Source organism: Miscanthus floridulus, chromosome 9 (assembly GCF_019320115.1).
Source record: "Miscanthus floridulus cultivar M001 chromosome 9, ASM1932011v1, whole genome shotgun sequence".
Lineage (NCBI taxonomy): Eukaryota > Viridiplantae > Streptophyta > Magnoliopsida > Poales > Poaceae > Miscanthus > Miscanthus floridulus.
The window spans coordinates 5,134,497-5,148,846 of record NC_089588.1 but is presented as its reverse complement, the minus strand read 5'-3'; the positions used below and the strand labels follow the sequence as shown (position 1 = coordinate 5,148,846).

The window sequence follows — 14,350 nt, the reverse complement described above, 5'->3', positions numbered from 1 at the left end:
TCACTTGCCCAGTGCTGTTCACTGCCACAAACAAAGCAGCCTCCATCTCTCTTGTTGTTGTTCTTCTTTTTAAACTGTGCTGGTTGAACAGGCTTAGTTGTGTTCTCTTGCTTATTCTGGTTTTTCTTCTTCTTGTTAAACTTGCGGAATCCAGAGTTTCTCTTCTGCACCACATTAGCAGTAGAGGTCTCAATGCTCTTTCCATTGTCTTTTGCTCTCGCTCTCTCCTCAACATCAAGAGTACCAATGAGCTCTTCCACATTGAACTCCTGTCTCTTATGTTTGAGTGAGGTAGCAAAGTCCTTCCAAGAAGGTGGTAACTTGGCGATTATACCGCCAGCCACAAACTTGTCAGGTAAGACACATGGAAAGAGCTCAAGTTCCTTAGCTAGTGCCTGAATCTCATGAGCCTGTTCCACTATAGATCGGTTCTCAACCATCTTATAGTCATACAGCTGCTCCATGAGATACAGCTCGCTACCAGCATCGGTAACTCCAAACTTTCCAACAAGTGCATCCCACAGCTCTTTCCCTGTAGGAAGGATGATATAGCTTTTCTGGAATTTTGGATCAAGTGCGCTAATCACTGCACCTCGAAAGAGGTTGTCATCAGCCTTAAACTTAGCCTCATCCTCAGGAGACAAGTTAGCAGGTTTGCCCTCAAAGACATGATAACATGACATTGCAGTGAGCCACAATTCCATCTTAGCTTTCCAAACCAAGAAGTTTTTACCATCAAAAGGATCAGGCTTTAACACGGCAGCAAAACCTCTGACAGAAAAATGCCTAAAATTAGGTTTTTGGAATGTTAGGATATTAGGCAATTTCCATGTCATTTTAATTCCATAAATCAACAGCATGATGATGACATATAAAGATTTGTTAATCATTGTAATCATGATATCAATTATATCCATGGTGAAATACATGCTAGATCATATATCATGTGCAACATATAAAGATCAAAAGCATGTGAACTTGATTCATGAATTATAACAGAGAGAAACAGATGGCATGATATACATCTCATATCTGTAACAAGCATAAAGGTACATACGGAACAACATGACTGTAAGAAGAAAACACATACGCAGAACATATTTCTAGCAGAAACAGACATACGATATCTTACGAAATGACATGGCTGATCATATGAAATAAATTGATGAACTGCTGAAACATGTAGAATGTAAAACAGAAAGGAGATGAAACGATCATACCCTCCCATCCGCGATTCTGAAGTTCCAGCAACGTCCCTGGACATGCCGTAGGAGAAGAAGGTGTTTCCTCCGCCAGGAAGAAGAAGACGTCAGTAGCGATCGGGAAGATGACGACGACGTACGAAGACTCTTCGGGCAGTCGCGTAGACGCTCCCCAAAAACCTAATTGCCGATCCCCCGAGCAAGGTCCCGAACGACAAGAGCTTCGGAGGCACCTGCCCTCTCGCTTCTCCGTGCGCGCAGAGTTACGAGATGAGGATAGCTGTCGAGCAACTGAATTGTGATTCCGGGATTTGTTATCTTTTTAACCGGAGTTGGAAGACGTAGGGGAAGCCGAGAGCCCTCGGAGTCGTGCGCCAGGAAGACGGAGAGACCTCCGAATATCAGGAGTCGGGAGATCAGGAGTCAGGCTGACTTCAAGTTGAAACTCCCGTGGTTAGTGGGTATTAAAAAGATAACACGCCGGCGGCGGCGGCGCGCGCGCGCGTGTGGCACGCCTTTGTCCGTTTCTCAACTTCTCAAATTAGACGGATCAATTCCAATCATTTAAGTTGAGTCAACGTCCTTTTAACTTCCAATCCGGTACAAATAGTAATACCCACAATTACAAGCCATAGAGTTATTGATTTATTAAATTTATAAATGGGCCTAGCCCATAATAAATCCAACAAAACCTAATGAGACAGTTCGAAAGAACAAGGAGATCAGTCAACAATCAACTGTATGTTGAAAAGTGAGCTACTAACTCTGAAAAGTTCAAAAACAAAGTATTTATTTATTAAACACTTCAAGAAAAAAAACAAGTTCAGTTCCACAGTGCGTGACAGTGCTTGCAGCCATGCCAAAAATATAATCCAGAAGAACAATGTATATATTGACCAGATCCGTTCCCTTTTGACTTTAGAGGCCTTGTTGCATGCAAAAAGAACAAAAAGTATCTTTGGCATCAATCAGGACCATCTTAAGCTGAAAAAGGTGGAAGCTGGCAGGTCTGGCTTTGTTGGGTTACAACCAGTCCAGCAGTAGCAAGCAGTCACATGACATTCATACAGCCTGTTCGCTTATTGGTTTCAGCCATGGCTTATCAGCCAGTCAACAGTATTTTTCTCTCACAACAAACCAGCACCAATCAGGCTTATCAGTCTAGAAACCAACCAGCGAACAGGATGATAGTGTGGGCTGTCCGGCTGTGTTGCTCCCAGCAATGGCAAAACATAAAGTCCAGGAACTAAAGCATACAGAAAACAGACCAAGCACACTTGTGGGCTGCCCAGGAAAAGGAAATGACGAATGGGTACTCAGAGCCATACACAAGGCTACCGCCGCCAAAGATTGATGGGGGACCCAAATCCAAATCAACTAGTACTATGGTGATAAATCAACCTTCATTGCAGCAACTATGATTTTCTACTTTGAAATACATCATGGACAGCCAAGGCAAAAGCAAAATAGTTTTCCTTGCCTGAAACCAGACTCTAACAAATTGAAGCTCCGGCCTGCCACATCTACGATTACTGAAACAAAAAAGGCAGTTATAAGGAGAATAATGTTACTCAAGTTACTTCCTCCAAAAAAAAATAATGTTACTCAAGTTTAACTGGCAAATGAGATTGGGACATTGGGTTACTACAAGTGATTGATGAATGGAAAGACATTTAAGCATCACCGCCGACATCAAATTCTCAATGTGCAATACAATTTATAATGCTGGCAGTCAAGTCAAATTATGCAAAGCCAAGGGGACAACATTTTGACCAGATGCTTCTGGTTAGACTCTAAGGTCAGTCACGTGATGCAAAACAACAAAGAACATCATTAGCATCAGTCGACATCATGTTGAATTGCAAAAGGTATACTGAGTTATTAGGGTCTGACTTCTGGAACAGGTCCACAAGATTGCTTTAAGGGGTGGCAGAAAAGATAAGGTAAGACTAGCTAGGAACAGTGGCCATTGGACAAGAAGGTTAATATGTGAATCTTATCACTCTATTATACTTGATGAAAAAAAAGTTGAACTAAAACTTGATATGAACAGTTGTAGTCCCTGGCACCCGCGGCGGCGCTGCTATCCGCGCCGGCAACCGGCCCCGCCCCCGTCCCCAGCGCTCACGGCAGGCATCCTGTCCGCGCCCACGCCGGCAAGTTCCCTGCGCTCACAGCAGCCCTGTCTCCAGCGCTCGTGTTCGGACCCACACGGGAAGGACGACGAGGAAGGTGGAAGAAGGTGGCTGACATTGTGGGGCCCATATGACAGCGGGCCCCATGGCTAATAGTAACTGACGGTGTGTAAAATGCCATCCATCTCAACCCCCTCAATCCCTCAAACCAAACAAGAAACTGAAATGACTATCTCTCAAACCAAACATGAGATGGGTTCAACCTAACCCTAAAAACTGGGACGGGTCCAACCCTTTCCATATCATCCCCAAAGCAAACACACGTTTAAGGGGTGGTAGAAAAGATAAGTTAAGGCTAGGAACAGTAGCCATTGGACAAGGAGGTTAGTATGTGAATTTTATCTCTCTAGTAGACTCGATAAAAAAAAGTTGAACTGAAACTTATTTATAAATTGTTGAAGTTCAAACACATCGACAGCAAATCCCACAGCCTACAGTACTACTTCCATGATGTCTAGCATCATATAATGCACATCAGTTTCAATATGTCCGTGAGACTCAATCCACTCAGCACCACCATTACCCTAGAGTTTCATAAAAAAAACCATTACCCTAGAGGCACAAGGTAACTTTGTGAAGATCACATTTAAAAAAAACTTGAGATTATAAATGAAAATGTTGATATTTTTTTATTATATAAAAATATCGAATGTTATAGTAGACATTGACGATGCGATTGTTGTTCTGTTTGTCCGTCGGTCCATCTAACGCTGAGCCTCCAATGGTGTTTGGCCTCGAGCCCTCCACCTAGTGTTGGATGGTCCAGTTCCCAGAGAAGCCAAATACAAAGATGGCGCTTTCATTGGGACAAGAACATGACCCTCGCCGCCTAGCCTAGGTAACCCCCTACCGCACAGGCTCAAGGGAGCGCACTGTCCCGATCATCCACATTTCTGAGATATATTGGCTACCAAAGTGGTTCCATCATTACTCTCATCAATTATTATTTCACTAAGCTCTCGTAACCCATCATGGATTCCAGTGTCATTGTTTATCCCTTCAATACGCATATTGTTCACTTGATCGTAGTTCTCCTCAGATTCATCTGTCATGTCACTCAAAGCATACTCTTTTACTGCATGGATGCTTTCAAGAGTCATTTCCACTTGTCTCATGGTTGGCCGGTCCTTGCTTACAAACTTCACACACATCGCTGCTAACAAAGAGATATCGATAACTTCCCCGGCTCCCTCTCGTACAACTTGTGGATCCAATATGTCAACCAAGTTATGTTCTGACAGCAGAGTGGTAAAATGTCTCACAAGACCATAGCCGTTAGAGGACCTATAAGAGACCGGCTTCTTTCTGGTTAACAACTCAATAAGAATAACGCCAAAACTGTAGACATCACTCTTCTCAGTAAGATGCCCTGTGCTATGGTACGTAGGGTCTAAGTACCCAAATGTTCCTTGCACAGTTGTATCCAACCCGGTTTGATCAATGGGAATGTACCTTGAAGCTCCAAAATCTGACAATTTCATAGTCAAATTGTCATTGAGAAGTATATTAGGAGACTTGACATCCCTATGGATTATAGGCATTGAAGTGAGTGAGTGTAGATACGCGAGAGCCCTAGCAGCTTCGACTGCAATCCTCACTCTATCTTTCCATGATAGTGATACTAAAGCTTCAACATGAAGATGATTGTAAAGGGTGCCATTAGAAATGAACTCATAAACAAGTAAAGGAACTTCTGTTTCAAGGCAACACCCATGAAGCTTCACAATATTTCTATGGTTTATCTGAGAAAGGATAACAAGCTCATTTATGAAGTCATCAATTTCTCTTTGTATCACTATCTTTGCCTTCTTAATTGCCACAACATGAAGTGTCGATAAAATTCCCTTGTAAACTATACCATGCCCTCCACCACCTAGCTCGCGAGCTTTGTCAAAGTTGTTGGTTGCTTTCTCTAGTTCTTCTAAAGTAAGGATCATTCTCTCACTAATGTCTGCCCTTTGACATACTAATTGTTGTAGTAATTGACCACGATTTTGCTTGAAGAATCTTTGTCTCATTCTTTTGTTACGTGTCATGATTCTATGGATCACAAATATGGTGCTCAGCACTACAAAGAGAAGAATGGCACCACTTCCAACTCCTAGGCCAATGATTAATCCTAAGAGTGGTACACAAAATTGTCAAATTTAGAAACATAAATGAGGAATACATACAATCTTGTAATGCAAGATGCAGCTAAACATATTTCTTAGTACTAGCAAACTATTTAGGGTTGATGAAAGGTTTTGTTCTTAGTGGTGATTAGTACTCCCTCCATTTCAAATTATAAGACATTTTGGTTTTCCTAGATACATTGCTTTTATAATATATCTAGACATAGTGTATATGTAAGTACGTAGCAAAAACTATGTATCTACAAAAACCAAAACATCTTATAGTTTAGAATGAAGGGAGTATTATTTATTATCGAAATATTAGAGTGATTTTGTTTCGAAGTTCTTGTTGAAACGAATGCAGTGGTGCAGTTTCGTTTTGATTTGGACGCTCGGTTTTAAAACTGTGGGTGTTTTCAGTTTTGAAATAGTGTGCATGTACTGATGTCATCACTCTTCGCATGAGGTAAAGGGCCGTTTGTTCAGGCTCTTGTGTGCTCCGGCTTTGGCACTATAGTGACTTGTGCCTGTGGGAAAATAAAAACTATCTTCGGCTCCTAGTATAATCTGGGATGCTTTTGGAGAATGGCTCTATGATACGGTGCATGAGAGCCAGAGAGGCAGTGTGAGCTGTTGCCAAACAGCATGTTATCAACCCCAATCCCTCCCTGCCCGTATGAATTGGGGTGGATTAGAGTGCAGCCAACCAAACACTAAGTAGTTTCGTACAGATAATTACTTTGTGTTTCTCTCTGTATACGTGCAAACAGGTTACATTGCACGGCGACGGCCGTGGGTTTATTTGCTGGTGTTACAAATGGCTCTCCACCTAGTTAAGAATATTTTATTGGAATTGTTACCTGTTTTTGGATCACGCGGTTTGACGCAGCCATTCAGGGTGTATGGGTCGCCGATTGTTCCCTCCGGGCACTGACATAAATACTTGGGTATAAGTGGATTAGAGGGGAAGAAAAGTTGTTGGGATGTCTTTCCTCGGATTTCAGTTGTGCAGTTCCTGTAGCTTTTATTGGGGGAGCGATTAGGGCCAGTTCGATTCTGAACTGAATGTTGTGATGAACTACAAAGTTGTAGAGTACCTTATGATCTATTAGCTTGTGAAATTTCATGATTTTAGCTCAAATGGTTTAAGAGATATGATTCTTTCTAAGATGGCTGTCATTCTCTGACAAAATTCTGGACAGAACTGGATCTAGGAGGATTTTGAGAACCTTAGATGCATTATAGGACTTTACAAATTATAAGAGACTTAGTACTTTTCATTAGCTTTCCAGATTGGTAAATACCATGATTTGTGGATAAGGGAAACTCTAGATATATATTTTCAAAGCTCAATGTTGATGGAATTACAGATTGGTAAGCAAGATGAGTATACAATACAAGAGCATATTAATGATCTCGAAAGTCCCCAAAATTTTTGGCACATATTGATAAAGAGGAATGAGAATTGGCCCTAATACAAATATTTATTTATCAGATATATGGTGTTTTACCAGTTAATTAAGAACTAAGCTGTAGCAGGAAGGAATGAAGAGTTACCTGTATTTGGTTTGACGCAGACATTTCTGTATGGGTTGCCGGTGGTTCCCTTGGGACATTCGCATAAATACTTGCCAGGAAAATTTGTGCAGATGCCAAAGCATTTACCCGGAAGCGCGCACTCATCGATATCTAATAAGCAAGGTTAGAAAATTAATCAGTGGTCATGCATGTTGTATGATGATGCTAACACTACGACAAGAGTCATCATCTCCTTCGCAAAAAAAATTAAAGATTAACGGAGGCGGGCAGGCTGTCTGCCTCCACTTCAACTTGGACTTACAGGGACGGGCATATACCCGCCTCTGTTAATACATTAAAAAAACCAAAGAGCTCTATCGTCGAATGGGCCTGCTGAGCCCATTGGCGAGGCCCGCTGAGTCCATCAACGCGCCGCCGCCATCGCGACCGCTGCCACAGAGAGAGAGAGAGAGAGAGACTTTGAGTGCAGCTGAGGAAGGGAGAGTGAAATGAGAGAGTCATCTCGTTTATATGCCGTATACTAGGATTTCTAAGTGGGCTGGTTTGGGCTGGTGGGTTGCCATGATTAATTTTAACAATTTGGAATAGATAGCGGGAGCAGGAGTTACCTATGCATCCGTCGCGTAAGTAAGCGTTGCCTTGGTAACCATCGTCGCATCTGCATGTGTAACCGGTGATTGTAGATCCCGAGGTGTTGATGACTTGGCAGGTGCTGTGGGTGCTGTGGCACGCGGTGGTGCCCAAATCCTTGGGGCATGTTGCGTTGCCGGCTCGAGTTTCGTTTGGTGGCCATTGCAACACGCGGGAGACCAGCTTCCACCGCACCGATGCCTGTAGATCGAAGAAGTAGATGCCTTCGTCGTCGGACGTTGTCGAATTATGGTCATCATACGATAATTTCGCTGTCAGCATGGAGTCGTCGAGGGAGATATGTCGGATCGGTGGGTGGATTTCGATGTTCGGGAGGAACAGCTGCGGCGGAGTGTAGCTAGTGTTGCAGACGAGGTCGAAGCCCTTGAGGTAGCAGCTCGGCTCGATGCCGAACGGGTAGGGCACGCTCACGTTCCCACAGGTGGTCCGGCAGCCGGGCAGCCCAATACTCGTGGCCGCCCCCGCTACGCCGTGAGGCACCAAGAGCTGCAACGACACCATCGCCACCACCGCGGCCGCGAGCAGTGGCCGCAGTAGTGCTCCTGGACTCTCGTCTCCCATTCCCAATCCCCGGGGTGGTGGCCACTGGTCAGGCGCGCCTGTGATCGCTGTTGCGGTTGCCGCTGCACGCGGCTGCTATTGCTATACATAGTAGCAAATAGCAAGCGCCTATGTCAGCAATATGTAATGGCACAGTTGCCAGAAAACCCAAAGCATATGTGTTTCCAACCAACAGGCGAGCAAACCCAAGCATGCATGCCAAATATAAAAGCCGGATCGGAGACACCACAGCATTCTTCGTTCATAGATCCTACCGACGATTGAACATAACGATCATTCCTTGGTGTTATAAACAACTCTCTTACGGAGCAAGGCGACACTGCCCATGTGCACACCTCCTTGGTGGGTCATTCTTAGGGGTGGATCCACAGGGGGGGGCTTGGGGGGCTCCAGCCCCCCCTACAGCTGGTGCATCAATGGAAAATAGAGAGGGTGAAGGAGAAAAAGAGGTGGAGGAAAGAAGAAAAATGGAGAGAGAGGAAGACGAAGAGACCAGTCTCCCCTTCAATCTTGTTCTGCATCCGTCACTAGTCATTCTGCATCATCCTTTACCAGATTTATAAAAACATCAAACATGCATGTCATCACGATGACACACACTACTACATAAACCTTTTGTAGGGGCGGCTCCATATGATTTGTAGGGGCGGTTTGGCCAGCCGCCCCTACCAAAGCGTGGCTACAAATCATGTATTTGTAGGGTTCTTCCCAGACTGCCCCTACACTAGCCGCCTCTACAAAATCTATTTGTAGGGGCGGCTGTAGTACCAGCCGCCCCTACAATAACTGTTTGTAGGGGCGGTTCAGTCTAGAACTGCCCCTACAGTATATTTTTTCGTAAAAAAATTCAAATTTACAATTCAAATTCAACTAGAATATATATATATATATATATAATTCAAATCTGACCACAAGCACAAGAGTATTATATAAACTACAATTACAAGTCCAATTCACAAGAATATATATAATCCATCATTAAATAGACATAATTCACAAGGTAAGACTAATGTCAAATTCCATACACATTGTTATCAACGGCCTAGAGCTAGCCTTTCAGTCTCATGAAGGTGTTGGTACTGAGGATTTCTACTTAAGTCGGAATCTCGGTCATGGTAGGTGCCTTTGACATGTACAATCAGGTCCAATATGAAGTTACAAAGGTCACCGACGAGCTCTAAGAGTTGGTCATCCTTGTATGGGTCTCTTTTCATTTCTTTCTCTTCTTTCCACTACAAGAGAACAAGTTTTGATTTAGTATTTCATACCATGTGCGAAGTTTTTATACTACGGTTGAAGAGATTCAAACTTACCCTTAAGGGGTGTCTCCTGTAGGCACCGGTGTTACTTATCATAGAACATACATAGTATCCACAATGTACACTCCCAGGCTTCTGCTTGGGGCACTGTGTGTTTTGCATATGGAAATATTAAGTAATGCTTTTGACAGACCGATAATGGAGTACTGAAAAAGTAAGTTATACTTACCGCACATAGTGTTTTTATAGTCAGCCTTTCCTTCCTTACTGGATCATGCATTCCGTAATGTTTAGTGACATAGAACCTAAGTGCCCTGTTCGAATTATTTTAGCAAATACAACTTGTTAGTATCCAAAAGTAAACGTTACAAGTATGTATACAAACATATAAGCTAATGAGGATTGTTGATATGTATACGTCTTGAGAATCGATATGAAGTCTTTGTATGTCACCGGGTCTCTATCTATTGAATCAAAGACCCATGCCATGCTCCTCCCGACATCGACGCCTATACAAATCCAGTGGTTACTGCATGGATTTAATCATAGAACTAGATAAGCTCTTTTGCATCGAATAAAATATATCGAACAAAGCTTTAAGTATAGAGTTAGAACTTACTCGAAGTTGTATGGTAGCCATATAGTAGAGTGATGTTGGAGATTTTTAAAAGCTAGGGCAATGTATGCCGAAACCTTAAGGGACTCTTGCCTTAGTTTCTTCACACGGATGTCCTCTTTCTCCCGAAGGGTCTTTCCAGCAGCTAGCTCTTTGTCATCCAGTTTCCACTGTCTAGGGTAATTAAAATTTGTTTGTGCTATAGCTTGAGGATCTATATACCCGGCTTTCACACTTGGCATTTATTTTACAATGTGCACTTGCATTCTACAAATCACGGCGTGGGTTAGTTACAACAAAATTCAAAGATTACACTCATATCATATCGGGAGGACAAGGACTTACAGGCACCACGTGCGAATTAGATTCATTTCCATTGCTCCGAGGTGAAAGAATGTTTGCATGTCATTGAAGTCAAAGATAATTTCCTGGCTGGGCTTTCAAATGTGCCGGTGGGGAAGCATGCTTGTACGAGGTCTATGCTCGTTAGGAGAACACGCAAGTACCAATCATGGAACCTTCTCATTCCAAGTGGTAGGCGCTGGATGTCCCGGTTTGATAGGAAGGGCTTGTCTCTTTCATATGTTTTCGGGTAATCCTTTGACCATTTGATGGCATCAACATTTGGATACTGCTTTGCTGTTTGGTAGAGTTTGCTAGTGACGGCCTCCTCAGAAGCCCGTGATGGGACTTTTTTAATTTGGTTCTTAGGCTTGAACTGGTCATGGGCATACCACTTGTGGACCGACGAGACGTCTTTCATCGGAACGTAAATTGGCCTTATGGTGATTGGATGCTTCTTTTGAAGTTTCCATTCAGGCACGTCCTCATCTTCTTGTGCATCACCTTCTTCAGGAGGCACTCGTTGTTCATGTATCGGCTGCGCTTGTTGAGAAAATTGTGGCATCTCATCATGCACTTGCTCGGTACGAGCTGGAGAAGGTTGTGGCTTATCATGCACAAGCTCGCTAGGAGGTAGGGAAGAATGTGGCATCTCAGGAATGTGGTGGTCACGAGACGGTGAAAATATCTCCCCGTCCTCAACAACTCGCTCCAAATTTGGGAGAGGGGGAGGCGGCGAAGAAGCAGTCAATATAATGTCCCGTTTGTGCTAGAGGATGAACTGCCCCATTACATGTCCGAGTAACACCAGCCCCTCGGGAGTTGCATAGTCTATCCTCTACTGCATGAACTCGGGCTTCACGGTATGCACCTCGACCCTAGTGTAGTCCGGCCGTATCTTATTATTGTGGTGTAAGCCACCGGGAAGATGTGCCACACCCGTTGCCACCTCCATCACAGTGTTCTGCCGGTCGCTGAGAAACACCAAGGTGCAACTAGTTGGTTCCCGTATGCGATCGATGGGGGTTGTGGCTGTAGTGGAACCTTGGCTACTAGGAACTTTCGGAGGGCTGCCAACTAATGCCAGTTCTCCCAGCGGCGTCATTAATGTCCGTGGCTCCGTAGACAGTCCTTGCTCCTCCAGTGCCTTTGCAACTAGAGCCTTCACTTGGAGCTCAAGCTTAGCCTCCCGGTCTATGCCATGTTTCTTGTACATGTGCATGTCCTCTTCGAATCCGTGCTTCCAGGTCGTCCTTTTCCCTAGCCTCCTGGTGCGGCCTGTGTGCTCCTTGTTTCCCAAGCCAAGGCTTAGCTCGTCCCTCTCTCTGGAAGGATTGAATGAGCCCTTCTCCTTGTCTTCAGCATATTTTAGTATTCTTGATACTGCCTTTTGGGTCTCCGGCTTATTAAACTTAAGATTACTGCCGAATGATTCTGTACTCCTCGCATATATCCAATTCCTTGAGCGTACCTTCAAATTCTTCACATCGATATTCCCAGCAGTCGTGGCCTCTTTGTCCATCTTCCTAAACTGCTCTTCCTTGGCATAGTAGCCACTGGGGCCTAGATGATGGGGGTGTTTGTTCCTCTTCGCCAGCTCAGTGTTACGGGCACTGAGCTCCAATGCCTCCGGTGAAGTCTTCTGAGCCATGAACTCCTCCCATTGACTAGGAGTTATTTTGCCGAACTCGTTGAAGGGAGTTAACCCCTTTTGGATTCCTCTGAATTCCTTTGGCTCAAGGATCTCCCCTGCTGGCCCGACCTCCGTTATCACATAGCATGCCTTATCTGGATATTGATTTGCTTTTCTATCCCCTCGTTTCCTCTTTGGCTTGGTAGTCGTGGTTGTGTCTTGAAGTTGTGGAGCAGTGGCCTCAATGTTCGTCTCTGTGGCTGTTGCCTCTGCTCTCCTTTCCTCTACTCCGTCTTGTCCGGCGGGATGTCGCGGACATCGAAGTCGTCCTTTCTGAGTTTTAGGAGGGACCTGTATATACGACAGGTCAAAGTATTAGCAGAGGTAACACAGCCAAAACTTTAGCAAAATTTGCAAGCTAAGGCTTTATCCCTACCTCCTCATTCGGGTCAAAATCTTTGTCCAAATCTTCCTTCGTTGGCCTCCTTCTAGCTTCACGTGGGAAGGGATCCTCGGGACTTACATATCCCTCTTCCGAGTCCTCCTCATCATCATCCTCTTCTTCTTCGCCTTTAGCAGCCTCTCCTGCTCTTCCTTCTGCTCCCCTTCCTCCTCGCCACACTGCTCCTGAGTAAGCATCACTTCTAGATCCTTTTCTAACTCGTTATCGAACTGCTCCTTAGTAAGCTGGTCCTCTAGTGCTTGCTCCTCATAGGCTGGCTGCTCATCATGCTCGGGGCATCGGGTTGCATTGTCTGGTGTCCGCGACATTATTTCGCGCTTTGTTCTAATAGATGCAAGAAAGTGTGCTTTAGGTACGCGAGAAGGTATAAGAAATCAAAAAGGTCTATAAACCAAAGTAGTCCTATAAAACAACAATATATCAAAAAAATGAGTAGTAGCAGTAGTAGAGGCCTCAGAAACATATCAATCATCATTTGATCATGAACTTGAAGCATCAAGGCATCATAACAGAAAAGAGAGGAGAAGGTAATGTAGGGGCGGCTGCTAATGATGCCAAGTTCCTCATAAGTTCTTGATCATCAGCTCATATTCCATATAATGTATGGACTTGGTCAATTTCATCATCGGCAAAACAAAGGAGAGGAGAGGAGAGGGGAGATTTGGCAAAAAAAGCAACAGCTGCTTTGCAAACATAGAGCAGCAGCTGATGGCAAAAGATAGCTAACATCTATTTCAGCTGCAAATGATATGGTATAAGAGGGGTCAGTGTTTAGCAAAAGATAGCTAACATCTACTAAACACAAGATTAGCACAGGCAGCTAAAATATATATGTATATTAAATAATCTACTAAACAATGGTATATGTATATTAAACAATAATTATTGATTCTATATATCCAATAAAAAAATAATATGGGTAACCAAAGTTATGTGAATATATGCCATGTATACTGCCAAGTATAGAAAAATATCATGTATACTGCCAAGTATAGAAAAATTTATACTGTAAGCAAATAATATCATGTATACTGCCAAGTATAGAAAAATAGACACATGAAGCTACTGCCTACTAAACTAAAGAATCAGTCATATATCAACGTTATACAAAACTCTGTATTGACATGAAAGTATCAATTATAGGCACAAACTAGAGAGTGGACAGTTACTAAGCTAGCTCCTCCCTACAGCAAGCTAGCACCGGGGTTATCACTACTAGTACTCATGTTCAGAAATGAGATTATCAGTCATCACCCATCCAAGAAACTGCAGCCCAGGGTTGCTTTAGAGCAAATGATGTCTCACAAAGATCATCAAAGTGAAAATTTGACACTACTAGTACTCATGTTCAGAAGCCACAGAAGCTAGCTGCTATGGATTGCAGTGTATATGAATGAAGCAACAAGCAGGCAAGCAAGCAAACACAGTCGGTACAAACTGAGAGACGAATGAATCAGCTAGCTGGTACAAACTGAGTACTACTTCTCCTTTTTTTACCTTCAGTTCACCTTCTTTGCTAACTTGTGTTTTCATTGCTGTGAAATATCTCTCAATGCAAGGGCTGGCCTACAGGCTAGCTGCATCTGCATGCAGCAGGCAGCAGCCACGGCCCATGATATATATGTGGAAGGAATAATATGATGGACAGGTGTACCAGCAGCAAAAGAGCTAGTTAGCAGGGAATGAAGAGCATATATGAACATGATGATGCAGAGCAGTAGCATCCATCTCATATCATTGCAAACATGAGCAGTGGTAGTTCACGATGAAGGAAG

At 43.6% G+C, this 14,350-nt stretch overlaps 1 protein-coding gene across 1 annotated transcript; it reads right to left on the bottom strand.

The window, feature by feature from the left end:
• Nucleotides 1-4,278: 4,278 nt before the first annotated feature.
• Nucleotides 4,279-8,262, bottom strand: LOC136479123 (putative wall-associated receptor kinase-like 16). Its single transcript, XM_066477089.1, has 3 exons — nucleotides 7,659-8,262; nucleotides 7,069-7,200; nucleotides 4,279-5,516 (listed from the first exon to the last, which is right to left on the bottom strand). Exons 1-3 carry the CDS (start codon nucleotides 8,260-8,262, stop codon nucleotides 4,279-4,281), a joined length of 1,974 nt encoding a protein of 657 aa, XP_066333186.1.
• Between the last annotated feature and the right edge of the window lie 6,088 nt (nucleotides 8,263-14,350).

Excerpts from the sequence above, each read along its gene's own strand:
- LOC136479123 (XM_066477089.1), bottom strand. The coding sequence starts at position 8,262 with ATGGGAGACGAGAGTCCAGGAGCACTACTGCGGCCACTGCTCGCGGCC. Across the intron at positions 7,201-7,658 it reads CTTACGCGACGGATGCATAG|ATATCGATGAGTGCGCGCTT; the intron begins GTAACTCCTGCT and ends CTTGCTTATTAG. Across the intron at positions 5,517-7,068 it reads CTGCGTCAAACCAAATACAG|GATTAATCATTGGCCTAGGA; the intron begins GTAACTCTTCAT and ends TACCACTCTTAG.